Source organism: Ambystoma mexicanum, chromosome 3p (genome assembly GCF_040938575.1).
Source record: "Ambystoma mexicanum isolate Mex_15411 chromosome 3p, UKY_AmexF1_1, whole genome shotgun sequence".
Lineage (NCBI taxonomy): Eukaryota > Metazoa > Chordata > Amphibia > Caudata > Ambystomatidae > Ambystoma > Ambystoma mexicanum.
The window spans coordinates 312,190,700-312,207,458 of record NC_090925.1 but is presented as its reverse complement, the minus strand read 5'-3'; the positions used below and the strand labels follow the sequence as shown (position 1 = coordinate 312,207,458).

General features: G+C 48.2%; 1 protein-coding gene across 1 annotated transcript in view; it reads left to right on the top strand.

Moving 5' to 3' along the window:
- The window catches only part of PRPF6 (pre-mRNA processing factor 6), an 845,164-nt gene that overhangs the window by 710,871 nt on the left and 117,534 nt on the right, over positions 1-16,759 (top strand). The window contains exon 19 of the mRNA XM_069650843.1: positions 7,944-8,058. Within this exon, the coding sequence (XP_069506944.1) occupies positions 7,944-8,058 (115 nt within the window). The remainder of the gene's footprint in view (positions 1-7,943; positions 8,059-16,759) is intronic.

The window sequence follows — 16,759 nt, the reverse complement described above, 5'->3', positions numbered from 1 at the left end:
TTAGCAGTCTGCCTCCCGGGGGACAGCAATGCAGAAGCTGACCAGCTGAGTCGCTTGGGGTTCACCACCCCTATTCAAGCATTGCGGGTTTGCGATCCTGGATTTGTTCACATCCCCTCTGAATTCCAACTGCCCACAGTTTGCTTCATGGGCAGGACGCGGTTGGGGGTCTCTGGGAAATGCTTTCCAGATCTGGCCGCAGATGTTGTGTGTTCCTGCCCACCCTTCTGCTCCAACAGACCCTCTGCAGGTTTCGGGCTTTGGTGTGTTGCAGGCTCATCCTTAGTGGCCCCCAATGGCCTTCGAGACCCTGATTTTTGGTTCTGCTGCAGTTGTGCCAGGCTGCCGTTGGCGGTCTGGTTCCCGACCAGCTGAGGCTTCAACGTGCTCAATTTTCAGTTGACAACTGGGACATCATTCAGCAGGCCAGGAGGCCCTTGACTCGGTCCCAGTATAAGAGTAAATGGACTAGGTTCTGCCATTGGGCTCATAACAAGGGTCTCAAGCCTGTCACTTATCCTCTGGATGATGTGCTGGCTTTTTCAGCACACCTGGCTCGTTCTGGAGTTCAGGTGGATACTTGCTGCACTTATTTGGCAGGCCATTGGGGCTTACAAGAATTCCCCTGAGCATGTGTTTTCTGCAGCCAACCCAGTTGTTAAAGGGGAAGTGCACTAAAAATGTTACTGTCCCGAGCGATCTGGCATGTGTTTTTAAGCATAGTGTGATCGATCGTTAAAAAAATTCCTATGCATCTTACCTTAGTTTTCCTCACTTTTACACATGCGAAAACAATGGGTTTGGCTTGCCCATCTTGTGCTAATATTATCCGTTGCTGCATTGCCCTAAGTTCAAGTGCCATCGCAACACTGAATCATCTCACCTGGCCATGAAGCTGACATCACTATTACAAACGATATGCTCCACCTATTTTCATGACGTTAGTGGGCAGCGTAGCCAAACGTGTCCAGTCATCACCCACACCATAACGTCAGTTAATGCAGAACCTGGAAGATCAACACACACATCCTCACAGCGCGCCCCAAATCGGATTTTCCAACAATACTTTTAAAGAAAACATCATTAATCTGCAATTTAGCAAGTGTTTTTATTTAACTAAGAATGCTCCAAAAACTCCATTATCATGATCCACGGATTGCGATCAACGACCAATTGTTGTGTGCCCTTTGGTTGGATAAGCAAAACTTTATAATGACGCACATGGTGTTCCTTTCGGGCGAAGATGCGCATTCGACGCACCTTCAATCGCAAAGGCTTTGGCGTCAGCTTCTTGCTACACTGTAAACAATGACAGGTTGCTCCTTGTTGCTGGTACTGCGAAAGGGCATATCGGTCCCAGTCTATCGTCCCACAAGACGGTGATGAAAATAGATCTGTTTAGGCATAGCTGCCATTGTTGGCTGAAGAAGCCACCCCACGGTAGTTGGAAACTATGGCATTTGCAGAACGGTAGAATATATCTGTGTAGATAAGTAGCTGTTTTTTATTCAAATGTATCCATTTACCCTGTAATTCTTCAGCGGATAAAAACACACACACACACACACACACTTCTGTGAGTCCCTTCAGGTCTCTTGAAAGCGTTTTATCATACACAATCTTCTCAAGAGCTTTGTGTGGTGGTTTACATGGCACCAATCACTTCTTCTTGCGTTCCTGCTTGTTCGATAAAGGTCCATGTGCACATTCGTGAAAATGTTGGTTTTCTGTCCAAGAGTGTACGTTGGAACAATGCTGCATCAATGAACGCCAGTTTTCAAGTAGAATTTCTACAGACCCATCACAAGTTTTGGAGCACCACCAAAGATGGTTGCTGATAGACTGACACCACCTTGAAATATTTTCCAAACCTTTTTTTTTTTTTTTTAACAGCAGCTGTAATTTTCTTATTGACTGATTTAGCAACGTGCCATAAATCAAATTAATGATGAATGGGTGGAAACTTCTCTTGCATGGCCTTGGCTAGTGAAACATGCCTGTCAGTGACTATCCAGTCTATTTGCATTCTCCTCCATTGAAGATGTTCGACAGATTTGATGAAACCATGTTTCTCCATGGCCACAGAGGATGTACATTGGGACACCTGCACAATCTCCGAACACACCATTTTTTTTACTTTCCATGTTTTAACAGTAGTATGTGCAGTACTTTGCTGAAAACCCTGGGCTGTCACACCGTCCCATCGCCAGCTAGCCAGAAACGTTTTCCAGAGAATGTGCTTTCGATTGGCATCTGTTCAATTTTCCAGGCTTGACTAATAGCGCGGAATAAGAATTCCCTTTGATATTTGTAGTACTGGGTTTAAGCAAGGAACTAAAGTCCCACACATTTACAGAATCTGGAAATCTTACCGTAAGTCGACCTGCTGAAAAGTAAAGCTGCTGCACATAGATTTCCAGCTGGCACTTTGCCCAGCATCGGTTGAGCGGACCATGAAAATGTATTATGGAGGTGGACACAGCTGGCTTGTATTTTCAGGTTAGTGCCTTGTAATACATGAGACACATTCACCAATGGCTCCCTGCATATGTTCCACCTCAATGTATGGACACATTTCAGCATCTGTACAATCTGTAGCAGGGAGCTGTAGAATAAAATTTGTTTTTGCTCCTTTATTAGCCAATCGTCCGGCAAGAATGTGGTTTTTGACTCAACTGTGGTGGACAAATCGGCCAAACTAGGCAAACTGAAGTCGAGATCTTTAGCAAGTTCCTCTGTCAATTGCGTTGAAGCTTCAGTCCCTGTTAGTTCAGGTTGTGATATTTGCACACGAATTGGAGAAAAAGGTAACATGGAATGTTTCTTGGCTGGAACATTTTTAGTGGGTGTAGGTTGTGTCAAGGGGTATGCGAGGAATTGCAATGCATCTTCATTGTATTCGGTTTCATCTTGTCGAGTTGTCACATGGTAGCAATGGTCCGTGGACACTTTGCAAGGTTCGGGGTTACATTCCATTCAGTTTCCGGCCATTGGACATAAGCATCACGAGTCTGCTTATTGACTGGCCCACGCTGCGCACCAAATAGTAGTTGCTCCATTGTCGAATCTGTTTGGCAAGCGACACCTTTGGTTTCATTTTTTGTCTGTGTTTTTTATACCTCTCTTGCTTCTGGGCCTCTAATAGATGTGTTGAAAATCATGTTCAATGTATAGCGCACATACAGCAGATGCCACTTTAAAAACAAAAACATTATATGAATAAAACATCAGCCTAAAAGCTTCTACAAAACAACTTGTTTGTTCGTTACCCTTGTTTTCTTTGAAACTGTGGGCTGCTCTTTTCCCACCGCACAGGCAAGCTGATAAAAATATGGTCTAAATCGAGCACATTTCATTTCCACGCAAACAAACCTATGTACATATCTACAAACAGAACCATCTTGATTGAATAGAAAATATTACAACATAAAAATGGATTCCAGATGCAATGTGATGTACAATTTGTATTCAATATTAAGTTATGTTCACATCTGGTCCATGTGCCGCCTCCTTCTAATTACACACTTTGTGTACATTCCTTGAATAGAATATTCATTAAAAAAAATAAAAAGTCAATCGCACCTGAAATTAAAATCTTTCATCGCACAGAGCACTTATACCCATATCCTCGTAAATAGTGTACGTCATTTAGTCATAATATACATTTCAGATTTCACCTGACAACTTTCTGAGTTGACACATGTACAATCATGACACATTATTGTAATGTTGCCCTAAAACCTTTTATAAATGTATTCTGCATTCGGGAGGAAGTGTAACGTTCGACCCAAAATCAGAAATTTTGAAACGGTGCACAGTTACATGCATTTCACTCTCATTTAATATCCTTTGTAGGATTTACTTTCATTCTTGCAAGGGAACTGTAAGTTTGCATGCCTCAAAGTCTGGACCAGTTGCAAAGGAGAAAGTGATTGTAGTTGAAGTCCAGCATCCCTCTAAAACAATACTCCTTCACTTGTGAGGGTCTGTGCATCCATTAGTGTGCTCTATGAAAAAAAGGGACATGTCAAGCAACCGATTACGAAAACATTATGCGACTTTTAAAGGGCACTATGGCATTGTTTTTTAATAGTCATAATTTCTTGATTTATTAGAGGCTCCAGAAAGCGGGGACAGATGAAGTATAGTAAAAATTCAATACAATCTGGTAACTATGGAAACTTTACTAAGACTCATTTCAAGTAAATATACACCGAAAGATCCTATACGTTCATGAAGTTACCTTTTCAATACTCTCCCCTAATTAGAATGCGAGATCATAGCTAATACTTATTTATGCAGACCATCGTCCTACATAACAACAAACACAGCTAATTTATTGTCCATGACTAACATGGGGCAGAATGTGCATACATTTAATTGGAATTGCATTTGGAAGCAATTTACGAAGAATTCCTGGTCGACATTCTTTTGTGTACTTCAATTGTTCACACATATCATCGATAGAGTGCAAGCTGCAGATGCGGAATCGATTGGCCCTCACGTCCTTGAAGACATTCTGTGCTCTACTGTCAATCTCGTCCACCACAAAACTACAATATTTAACCCATCTTCTTACTAAATCAATATCCTTTGGGAATGTATGCAGGACTGTGCCGGGACCTTTGGCATGGCTCTTAGAAGGGCAACCAAAAACCATACAAGCAGTCTGGGAAGCCATGAGAACAATGGCCGTTCCCATCCTCCCAGTCCCCTGCGAGCGCATGGCCACAGGTGTGAACTGCCATTGATCTGGGTTTGGGGGGGGGTGGGTGGATGGATGGATGTGATTGAGGCGAGCGCTAAAGGCCCGGGACACTTCTGAAGGGAGACTCACTTATGTGGATTGCAGGGGCCGGTTCTTGAAGAGGGGGGCCTGGAGACACTCTGGACGCCTGGAGAGGGTAGCCTGGAGAACAATGGTGACTGTGCAGAAGAACCCATTTTGAAGTGTACCTGGTGTTTGGCACCTTGGCCGTTCCCATCCTCCCGGTACCAGAGTGGGGTATAATGGAGTGGGGATGGATTTATGCGGACGAGATGACAGTAAAAGGGCACCAACAATTCTTTTATGTCCCTCATAAACGAGAGAGCGTGCTGTTGATGCACTGAAAAATTGAAACAACTATTCGTATATGATCATTTGTATTTTATTTAGTTTGGTGATGTTAGTGGCTCAAAAAAAACTACAAATTATATACTTGAGGTTGTAGCACAGTGTGTGAAAATCCCCTGTACAGTCTGCTGTCACTGGGGAATTTGGCGTGAATGGCTCCAACGACACAGGTGGGTGTTACTCGTTGAATGCGGAATCCAAGCCTACCATAAAGCCACCATGTAAATGAATGGTAGGCCATCGGCCTGTACTATCTGTGGAAGAGAAACGTACATACTGTAATTAAATGAACCTGATAAGTGTAGAACCCTACTTGAAAAGGCACCCTGTATTCTAAGGCATAGTTACGCGTATAAAGGTTACTTCATGGATAAATGGCATTCATTTGTCAGTGATCGATCAAAGTTAAGACAATGTAAAAGAAAAAACATGAAGTCATATTAGTGTTCAAAATGACATCACATCAAGAGTACACCTAGATTCGGCTTATGCGATTTCTAGCAACTGGGGAGCCTGCTGTGTAACCAGAGCCTGCCGTAGCCCTTCTTCCAATCGACCTGCGGACTCCAAAAATGAAGACCCAGAGCCTGGTGAGACCCGAGGACCTGAAATTTGGGCCACCTCACTCCATGCTGCGACCTTGCATGGCTGCAATAACCTGGGATCTCGATCCCTTGAGCAGTGCACGGTCTTGCTGGACCTTGCAAACGACGAGAATCCGACTGGCGATATTCTGTCTTCTGTGCTCCTGAAAAGGGTGCCAGATCCATAGAGCCGCATCCAGCCACGAGGAAAACCTTGCCTGGAGCCTCCCCTGTGATCCTTGCTGCAAAAGTACATCCAGTGTCCTGACTTCTTCATGAAGGTATTCAACGACCAGGTTTTTGGCTGCAGGTCCTAAATCCTCATTCTGAAAAATATTCTTCTGTGTTGAGGTACTGTGCTGGCTTGGGTATTTACTTACCTTAAGTCTCTTGTGATTCCTGTGTAGTTTTGGGGTGTTTTCTGTGATTGGAGGTCTCTCGTCCAGTCCACCAGGCCCACTGCTTGAATCCTCCTAGGGTGTCTTCTGTGAAGCCCCTGGACCCTCCACTAACTCTAAAGTAAAACATACTTGTGTGAACAGTCTTTCTCTGGAACTCTGAACTTTGCCTGAAACTGAACACTCTCTCACCCTGCCTACAGCTGGCTCCTATACCACTAGCGTCCCTCTTCTGCCTCTGAGAGAACTCATGTGCTAGAATTGGGAAGGGCTGGATACTTTAAGGGGTCTGCCTTGAAAAGTAAAACAAGTGTTGACAAGTCTACTTACTTGTGAATGAGTTAGTTGGTAACTTTAAACTCTGAGTGAATAGTGACAACAAGTTATTACTTACTTTAGACATGTTCTGCCATTCTGAAAGTTATGTATGTGATGTACTTACCTTGACTAATCTGTGTGCCCTCGTAAATAAGTATTCTCAAAGTCTTACTTTCCTTAGAAACTGTCTCGTCTTTCTGTCAGAAAGTAGATAGGTTAACCTACTCACCTGTGAATTTGGTTCCCCTCTTCTCAAAAGTAATGTTGTTGGTTTCACTTGATTATTCCTGTTAGGATAATTGTGGAAGTGTCCCCAATTGGGCCTTGCTTCCCCTGACTTGCTTTTAGCCTGTACAGAATAAGACTGCTTAGGTCATACTTACATTTTAGGTTGCTGTTAGCTCGTTCCAAAAGTATATAGAGATTGTACATACCTAGCATAGCTGTATGCCATCCAAAAATAAGTTAACAAGTTATTGCTTCCCTTTGTCTGTGAACTGAAAGGCAACTGTAATTGAATATTACATCAAAAGGTTTACTTACCTTGAGTATAACTGTAGTTATTGCTTCCCTTAGTCCGTGAACTGAAAAGCAACTGTAATTGAATATTACAACACAAGGTCCAACACCCCTAGAATAACTGTGTTATCCTGAATCAGAGTTATAGGGTTTTACTGTTCCTGGAATAGAATAAGTGTTCCACTATTCAGAAAGGTATATTATCCAGTTGCCTTAGTATGTGATTTCTTGCTGAGCATCACGGTACAACTGTTAGGGTCTACTACCATGGTATTACTGTAAGTAATCCAAAAGTATTGGTTTTGACTTCCCTAGAACTACTGTTGGGTGTTCCAAATAAGGTTATATGCTTTGGTCCCGGCACCTTCAAGCACAGTGTTGTGTTTTTATAATTGTGGTTATATATAATGTGATCGTAATTATGCCCCCCAGGATTTATCTGGGCCATCTTGTATTTAAATAAAACTTTATTTTTTTTACAATGCGTAGTGTTTTGTTTCTTTGGACCATTTGTATTACAATTTCTTTGTACTGATTCTACAGCCCTCTCGCCTTCCTAAGATGAGCCTGGCTGCTCTTTCTACGCTACCCTTTTCTCAGGTGGTACAGCCTTATACTAAGGGTGGAGTCTTGTACTGCCTCAGTTGAGTGGTTTTACTAAGCTCTTAGTTGGACTTCAGAAAAACTGCCCTAACAAGGATAACTTTTAAAAGACACTATGGAGAGTCTTAAAAATGACACCCATAAAAAGAGTAAAAGATTCTGTGAGTGTGGAAAAGGTTCCCACTCGGAGTTATAAGGAAAAATAATCCACCAGTAAAATCAAAATGTTTTGGGGTTGACAGAGGTCACAAGGATTTATCATAGGTAAGATTTTCATAGGAAATAGGGAAGAAGCAACATGTTACATGTGCGGTCCCAACATGCATGTTGGGAGTCTGAATGAGAGTATAACCATAACTGATATAGTTTATGTATTAAAAACTGTTAACGTTTTATTTTTTTAAGGGATTTTGTGGTCTGAGGCTGTTTTCCTGGAGGCACGGCCGCAGAGGAAGACCAAGAGTGTAGACGCTTTGAAGAAGTGCGAGCATGATCCCCATGTGCTGCTAGCTGTCGCAAAGTAAGTTCACTTTTTCTTTTTTTTTTATCAGAGCCACTTCTGTCTTTTTTGTTCTGAGCACATTCAGGGTTCTTGGGAGATGACCAAACCTCCTGGGCATGGAGCGTTTAAAATAAATTAATTTCTCCAGCATGGGGTCTGGCATGGATTCACATGCTCATGAATATTCCCCGTCGTCAGGCTGGGAATCCTCGGTAAAGAAAAAATCAGTTTCGTTTCTGATCTGTCTTTCGTAGTAATAACCAATCACTGGTCTCTGCGTCATACTGACCACAGCCAATGACTGCCCTCTACCTAAGCACCGCCTCTGGCAGCCATCTTCAGATTTTTACCGCACGTTCATGTGTTGGGATCCTCGTGCTATTGCTCTCGAGCGTTAGTACTATTTTTTCACGTTTTTTCTCAAAAACTTCGTTTTTTCGGTCAAAAGAGCCTCAAGCTCCACCGACTCTCCATCCGATCAACGGGGACCCGTGTCGGATTCGTCTGCGCCCCTCAAGGGTGAAGATTTCGTCGAGCTATGCTTTTGGAGGACTCCAGAAGTTTCTCAGGCCCGGACATGGCCCAGGAGAAGGGATGCTCGACGCCCGGAAAGCTGTTCAGGGTCTGCCCTGGATGCCAGCTGCAGAACGTCTTTAAGGAGGACGAACACTCCTTTTGTCTCTACTGCTTACATGAGGACAAAACGCACGTGGAGAAGGACTGTGCGTTTTGCGGCAACATGTCGGAGCGGACCATGAAGGACCGCCATCAACGTCTCGCCAACTGGCTGGAAGGGAAGAGCCCGTCAGGCGAGAAGAAGAAGAAGAAATCCGAGCGGTCTTCTAAGACCTTTGAGGACGCCCCGGCGACGGGGGTCCAACACAAGGCAAAGCACCGCGAGTCCGCTGGCACCGGGAGCGCCGAACGGTCGGGCTCTACGGGCGCCAGGCAGGGCGCACCCTCCCCGGCACCATCAACCACGAGCCAACGCTCTGGGTCGGGTAAGAGGAAGGCCGAGCACCCGGCGAAGCTCCTGGAGAGGCCCCGGTCGAGCTCGAAGGCCCCATCGGAGGGGGAGCGAGGCAGTGTCCCCCCCCTCAAGGATAAGGCGGTGAGCGCACCTAAGGTGGTGAAGGCCTTAATCCATCCGGCCAAGCCCTCTATCGAAACTGTCGCGGCGGCCCTGGCTCAGCCTGTGGGGGCTACACCAGTGGTGGCGACCTCGGGGCTCAGAGTCTCCCTGCCACCTCGGAGGGAGTCCTCTTTTGTGCCCATCGATAGGGCCCCCGGGAAGAAAAAGGGGGGGCAGGGCATCGTCGTAGATTCGGCCTCAACCTCGGAGGAGGAGCTGGTCGAAGGCTTAAGCCACGGCCTCGGCGTGGAAGAAGACCGGCCCGTCGGGATGGATCCCGACGCAGGTGACGACGACATCGTCGAGGGTACCGACGGGGCCCCTGATCGCCCGTCGGATTCCCCTCTGCCAGCGCCGCGAGACAACTCGGCGGCCATTTTGTTGGCTATACAGTCCTTATGCTCAGAGATAAGGACGAGACTACCGTTGCCGACGGAACCTCTCCCGTCGGGGGACCCAGAACCGGGACCTTCTGGTGTTCCCCCTACCAAGAAAAGAAGGATCCACCCTCCGCCTCCTTTTCAGCCGTCGCGCCCCTTCCAGCCCTCCTCCCCGTCCACCCGAGGGGATGATACGGGGACTGACACGGCAGCGACGGGTACGGACGACGAGGTATACGACGAGGATGTACCGTCGTCGCCTCCCACCAGGGCTTCTCCGCCCGACGAGATTGGATCGTTCCACTCCATGATCACCAGGGCATCCGAGCTTTTCCAACTCTGCCCTGAGGAGAAGAAGAAGGAAGGTTTCCTTTATCAGCGGCGCGAGGCCAAGAGGAAGACGGTCCTCTCAGTGCCTCTATTGGACGACATTTGGGATGAGGGCCTCACCCTCCTCAAGAACCCTTCCACGACGCCAGCTAGAAGAGACCGGTACGAGAAGAAGTACCGGGTCCCGGACACGGCCCCCCTGTGCCTCCGGGCGCAGCCTACCCCGGACTCCGTCGTCTCCGCGGCGGCCAGGAAAAAAGCGGGGGGGGGGGTGCGGCCTCCACATCGACTTCCCCACCGGACGGCGAGGGAAAGAAATTGGACGCTATGGGACGCAGAGTCATCTCGTCTGCGGCGACGACGATTAAAGCGGCCAACGCCTTGGCTATCGTGGCCCGCTACGACAGGGAGCTCTGGTACAAACTGGCTCCCCTACTGGACTTCTTGCCGGACGACAAGAGGGCAGAGGCCCTGGAGATCCTGCAGGAAGGTGAGGTGGCTCGGACCACGCCATTACCGTTGCGACGGACATCGCCGACACTGGGTTCCGCCAGTTGGGCAACGGCGTTTGCCTTAGGCGGCGTGGATGGCTCAAGGCTACGGACTTCCGTCAAGACGTTCAGACCAGAGTCCTGGACATGCCCTTCGATGGGAACAACCTGTTTGGGAAAACGGTGGACGATTCCCTTCAGGCCATTAAAGCGGACACCGAGACGGCACGGGCCCTTGGAGTTCTGCAACAACGACGGACGCCCTTTCGGAGCAGCGGAGGCAAGGGCGCCTCCAAAAGTTCAGGCGGCGGTTCTCCACCTACCGTCAAGCGGCCCGCTCGTCGGCTCAGGAGGCCTACAGAGGACGAGGCAAGTCTGGCGGACCCCGCCGTCGTCGCCAAGGAGGTCAAGGCGGCAAAGCCTCGTCGAAGCAGGATTGAACCGACCATGGGGTCGGGCCCCCACCGAAGCACCCCGGTGGGAGGCCGGCTGGCGAGATTCGTCAGCGTGTGGGAGTCCATCTCCACCGACCGTTGGGTGCTGGACGCCTTGGCCCAGGGCCACGCGCTCGAATTTCAAAGAAGGTGTCCGCGCGTCCCCCCCGTGGCCAGGAAAGAACTTCACGTCCCTCAACTTCTCCTGGAGGTAAAGGCGATGCTGAGGAAGGGCGCCATCGAACTCGTCCCAAAGAGACTTCGGGGCTCCAGAGTTTACTCGAGATACTTCCTCGTGAAGAAGAAGACGGGGGGATGGCGCCCCATCCTGGACCTGCGACGTCTGAACAAGTTCATCTAGGCGCAAAAGTTCCGGATGGTCACCCTCCAGCACGTCCTGGGTCAGCTGGAGGAAGGAGACTTCCTGTCGTCGTTGGATTTGGAGGATGCCTACTTCCATATTCCCATCCTAAAGGGGCACCGAAAATTCCTCAGGTTTGTGGTCCAAGGGCATCACTACCAGTTCAAAGCCCTCCCCTTCGGACTACGGTCGGCACCCAGGGTATTCACCAAGTGCCTTGCACCGGTGGCGGCGCAGCTGCGCCGCGAGGGGATCCACGTCTACCCCTACCTGGACGACTGGCTCATCCGAGCCAAGACGAGGGAGCTCGCCGTGGATCACACGGCAAGGACCGTCCGACTTCTCACGGACCTGGGATTCTCCGTGAACTACGCCAAGTCTCACCTGGTACCCGCGCAAAACGCATGGGAGCGAAGCTCGACACAGTGTCTCTTCTGGCCTCCCCGTCGGAGGAAAGGACCAGGTCCATCCTGGGCAAGGTACAGCGGATGTTGGTTTCCGACGCGGCCAAGGTGAGGTCCATCAAGTCCCTCCTCGGAATGATGTCTTCCTGCATCTACCTCATTCCCATGTGCAGGCTCCGGATGCGCCCGTTGCAGGAGTTCCTGGACGCGCGCTGGATCCAAACGACGGGCAGCTTCGAGGAGAGGATCACACTCGACGAGAGTTTCCGCCGAGCGGTCCGGTGGTGGGGCAACCGCACGCATCTGACGGCGGGCATGGACTTCCAGACCCCAGACCACCAGGAGACAGTGACCACCGATGCCTCCCTGGAAGGGTGGGGAGCGCACACCGAAAATCTGCACGCGAGAGGCCTTTGGCTCCCGACGGAGAAGTCCCTCCATATCAACGTCCTGGAGCTCCGTGCAGTGTTCTGGGCCCTCAGGTCCTTCCTTCCGTCCCTCAAGGGCAAGGTGGTGAGGATCTTCACCGACAACACCACCACCATGTTTTACATCAGGAAACAGGGCGGAACCAGGTCCCCAGCGCTGTCCAAGGAGGCGCAGGACCTGTGGCATTGGGCCGTCGCCCAAAGGATGTTTCTGGTGCCGTTTCATCTGGCAGGGATAAAAAACACCATCGCCGACTCACTCAGCAGGGAGCTGCGCTCGTGCCACGAGTGGGAACTACGGCAGGATCTAGTGGATCGCCTCTTCCGACGGTGGGGCACACCCCAGATCGACCTGTTCGCGACGGCGACGAACTCCAAGTGCCGGAGGTTCGCCAGCAGGTTTCCCCAGGCGAGGAGCATGGGCGATGCCTTCTCGTTCCCCTGGGAGGGCCTGTTCCTCTACGCGTTCCCTCCTTTGCCACTGCTAATCCGGCTCGTCAACCAGCTCAAGAGGTCACGGTGCAGGATGATCCTCGTCGCACCTGCGTGGCCGAGGCAGATATGGTTCCCGGACCTTCTGGACTTGTCAGCGTCCCCGCCAATCAAGCTGTCGGTGGACGCGGATCTTCTCTCCAGGGAAGGAGGCGCCATCCTCCACCACGACCCGAAATCGCTGAACTTGCAGGCCTGGCTCCTGCAGCGCTAGAGTTTGGAGGATACGACATACCGGCCGACTGCAGAGAGGTTCTTGCAAAGGCCAGGGCGTCCTCGACTCTTAAATGCTACGGACACAAATGGAAGAGGTTCTCTGTCTGGTGCCACGCACAGAAGATTAACCCTCTACGGATTACGGCTCCCCAGGTACTGCCGTACCTGCTGATGCTGGCCAAAGCTGGACTGGCACACGCGTCCATCAAGATTCATCTTGCTGCGATCTCCCGATACACCAGAACCACAGGCCGGACGTCCTTGTGGTCTCATCGTCTGGTGAAAGAGTTCATGAAGGGACTGTTCAGATCGTTCCCGCCGGTGAAGGCTCCGGCCCCGGCGTGGGAGCTCAACGTGGTGCTGACCAAGCTCATGGGACCTCCGTTCGAGCCTCTGCACTCAGCCCCGTTGAAGTTTCTGTCGTGGAAAACAGCGTTTCTTGTGGCCATCACCTCCGCACGACGGGTGGGAGAGATCCAGGCCCTTTCATGCAAGGCCCCGTACTTGACTTTTCACGACACGAGGGTAGTGCTCAGGACGCACCCCTCCTTCATGCCCAAGGTACCGTCGGACTTCCATCTCAACGAACCCTTGGTGTTGCCTGTGTTCTTCCCGTCGCCTTCGTCGCCGGCTGAGAGGACTTTGCACTCGCTGGATGTGGCTAGAGCGCTGAAGTTCTACGTGGACCGCACGAAGTGTTTTCGGGAGACGTCACAACTCTTTGTGAACTTTGGACCTGTCAATCAGGGGAAGGCTCTCTCAAAGGCTTCCATTTCCAGATGGCTCTCCGGCTGTATCATGTACTGTCATCGGTTGGCAAACCGACCGCTGCCTGGCCGTCCGAGAGCCCATTCCACCAGAGCGATCGCAGCTACCACGGCGTTCCTTTCTGGTGTGCCCCTGCTGGACATATGCAGGGCTGCTACGTGGAGGTCGACGCACACCTTCACGAAATTCTACTGCGTCGATCGGGATTCCAGGGAGGAGTCCAGGGTCGGCCAAGCAGTGCTGCGCAACCTGTTCGCCTGAGGTGAGCCTGGTGAGGAGGTAAGATGCTTAATGTTGAGTTTGATGTACTGCTTAATGTTGAGCCGTTGCCACCTCCCGTGGTTGTGCATGTGTGTACTGCTATATATTCTTTATTCATGAGCATGTGAATCCATGCCAGACCCCATGCTGGAGAAGGAACAAGTTACTTACCTGTAACTGTTGTTCTCCAGCATGGGTCTGGCATGGATTCACATGCGAACCCTCCCGCCTACCCCTCTGCGGCTCTTCACTTGGTCATACTGCCACTTCACGTGCTTCCAAATCTGAAGATGGCTGCCAGAGGCGGTGCTTAGGTAGAGGGCAGTCATTGGCTGTGGTCAGTATGACGCAGAGACCAGTGATTGGTTATTACTACGAAAGACAGATCAGAAACGAAACTGATACTGGTTTTTTCTTTACCGAGGATTCCCAGCCTGACGACGGGGAATATTCATGAGCATGTGAATCCATGCCAGACCCATGCTGGAGAACAACAGTTACAGGTAAGTAACTTGTTCCTTACATACATCAGGCCCTCTTAGGTAACAAATCAAAGGATAACATTTTATAGATCACTCGCATGGGAGTCCCAGTGAAATATTGTCCACAGAGTATGTACTGAAAAATATGGTAATCACCCAAAATAACAGAAATAAAATGTTGAATGCGCGTTTTTGGCACATTTGGCATAGTTGAAAATGACGAATCGCAAAATGCTGAACTAGGTGAGTGGGGTTTGCAGGGGTGTCCCCCGCTCACCTAGTTCGGCATTAGGGGATGCAGGGATGTCCCCTGCATACATTAAAGGGAAAGTGGGGGACAAATGCAAAGATACCCAAAAGCTCGAGTTTCAAAATGCGAGCAAGTCGGCTTCGCAATTTTGAAACTCGAGCTTTTCTAAATGCGTTTTTTTAACATAGAGCCAAAAATTATATATATTTTTTTAACACTGATGATATGTATTAAGTTAAGTTCTACTGAAAGTTAAGTAGCCAATGGGGTGATAGTTACAATGAGAATGTGAGCATTGCACTGGGTTTGACTTTTTAGTGGAGCATATACACAGCACAGTAGAATGAGTACTTTTTGATTTAGGACATATAGCACCCAAGTTAGAATTTCCCCATGCAATGTTCCCTCAACCCACCAATAATTAATTCTGAGTGGATACAAAGAAGCAGCAGGTACTCAGGAATAGGAAACTGAAAACAGAATCTAAATCTGACCTCCCCTCGCCAAATAAGAGCGTAAACAGATTTTTAAACCCCTTGCAATGTGGTGAAATGACACTCGGAAATGGATAAATCAATAATGGATGTGTGTTAAAAACCTGGAAGCAAATACAATTCCTTACTAAAGCAACAGTGCATAGATACTAACAATCACAAAGGATGGATTACCAAAAGCATACAATACAGAAATTAGTGGAACGTTTAAAACAGATTGCAGGCAGATATCACGTTTAAAATTTACACTTTTGCAATTCCCACCTAAAATTACCCCAACAGTTTTAAAAATACACTGATTTGGAGTGTGTTTTTTATGTTGGGGGGGATAGGTAGATATCACAGGTTCAGAATGAAAGTGAAAGTAAGTCTCTAGCTGTTAAATTGAAAGTTATGCAAGATGGAAAAAGGCGCGCTTCGAGTAAAATGAAGGGTGAGACTGGAAAGGGAATCGGTTTGTGTGAAGAACAGTTTTACTTTGAACTAGATTTAATGAGTAAGAAAAGAGGAACGCCACCCGTGAATTCTCTAAGTTACGCTGCAGTTATAACCCTTCACGCAGTCAACCCCTTTTCTTTAAGGAAAATTACTTTATTTAATCCAAATATCGCTAAGGACGTATGGTCTATGTAAAACAGAACAAAACGAAAAGTAGCGCTAATGCTTGGAGATTAATGACAAAATGCACAGAGAATTCGGAAAGGGGGGCAAGTTATCAGGTTATGGATAGGATGATTTATAGAATGGGATACGGACAAGGCAAGACAAGGTATACTATGGATTTCTATGGGGTGATGAAATACCCACATCCACTTTTACGTTTTGGGCTTTTTGGACAGTCAACCGGGTCTGGTCACTACACGGCAGGGCACCTTGCAAACAGCTGTGCGATTCTGGTCACCGGCTGGCAAGGACTGGACGGGCAATTCTGGCCACTGGATACTAAAGGTCATCAGGGTAGCAGGATTGCAGCAGCATGCAGTGAGTGGCAGCCAAAGGTACCACAGCTTTCCCCTTGTGAATGGGAGATTGTGTTTTTTTTTTTGTAGATTTGAGGCCTTGCTGGGAATGGGATCCACACTGCCTGGGTTTTTGCAGTGGGCCCTATAGTAGAATCAGCAATGCTTGGCCTTGTAGTTGGAGTCTGGATCTGGAAGATGACTGGTACAAGAACGCAGTGCAGGAAATCAGGAAGAGTCTTGTCAGGGACCCTTATTTATAGTCCATCATGACATCAACAAAGTATAGTCTGGGCAGGGTTAACTAAGCACGCCTCTAAACTATTTGGATTGGACAGGGGTGCTAGTCTCCGCCTCACTCTCAACTGGTTGGATTTCCAAGGGAATGATGTCAGATTTATGATGGGAGTTTTACAATGTCCAAAAACTCCCACAATTACTTTACTTAAAATCCGTTTTTGCCAAAAACATATATTTATACAATTGAAATGTCTTAGCAAATTATGTACACAGGTTACATATTTTGTGCAGCACATAGCAGTGCAATAGTCCAGTCTGCGGGACCTTGTTTCGCCCTTCTGATACATTTTGGTAATTTTGAGCATGAAAGATTCAACCTAAAATTCCATAACTTTATACACAGATGCGAATTATCCCAAGGGATGTATGTACAAAAATTAGTTTGCAACATTGATACTTTTCTATTTATTCTCAATACTTTGCCCTTTCTGTCCCCAGGTTGTCGATGACTTCTATCAGGTCTCAAAAGAAAGCACAAAAATATCACTTTTAAACTATGAAATGTTTACAATTTTTCAAAGTCTTGCTGAAGACATA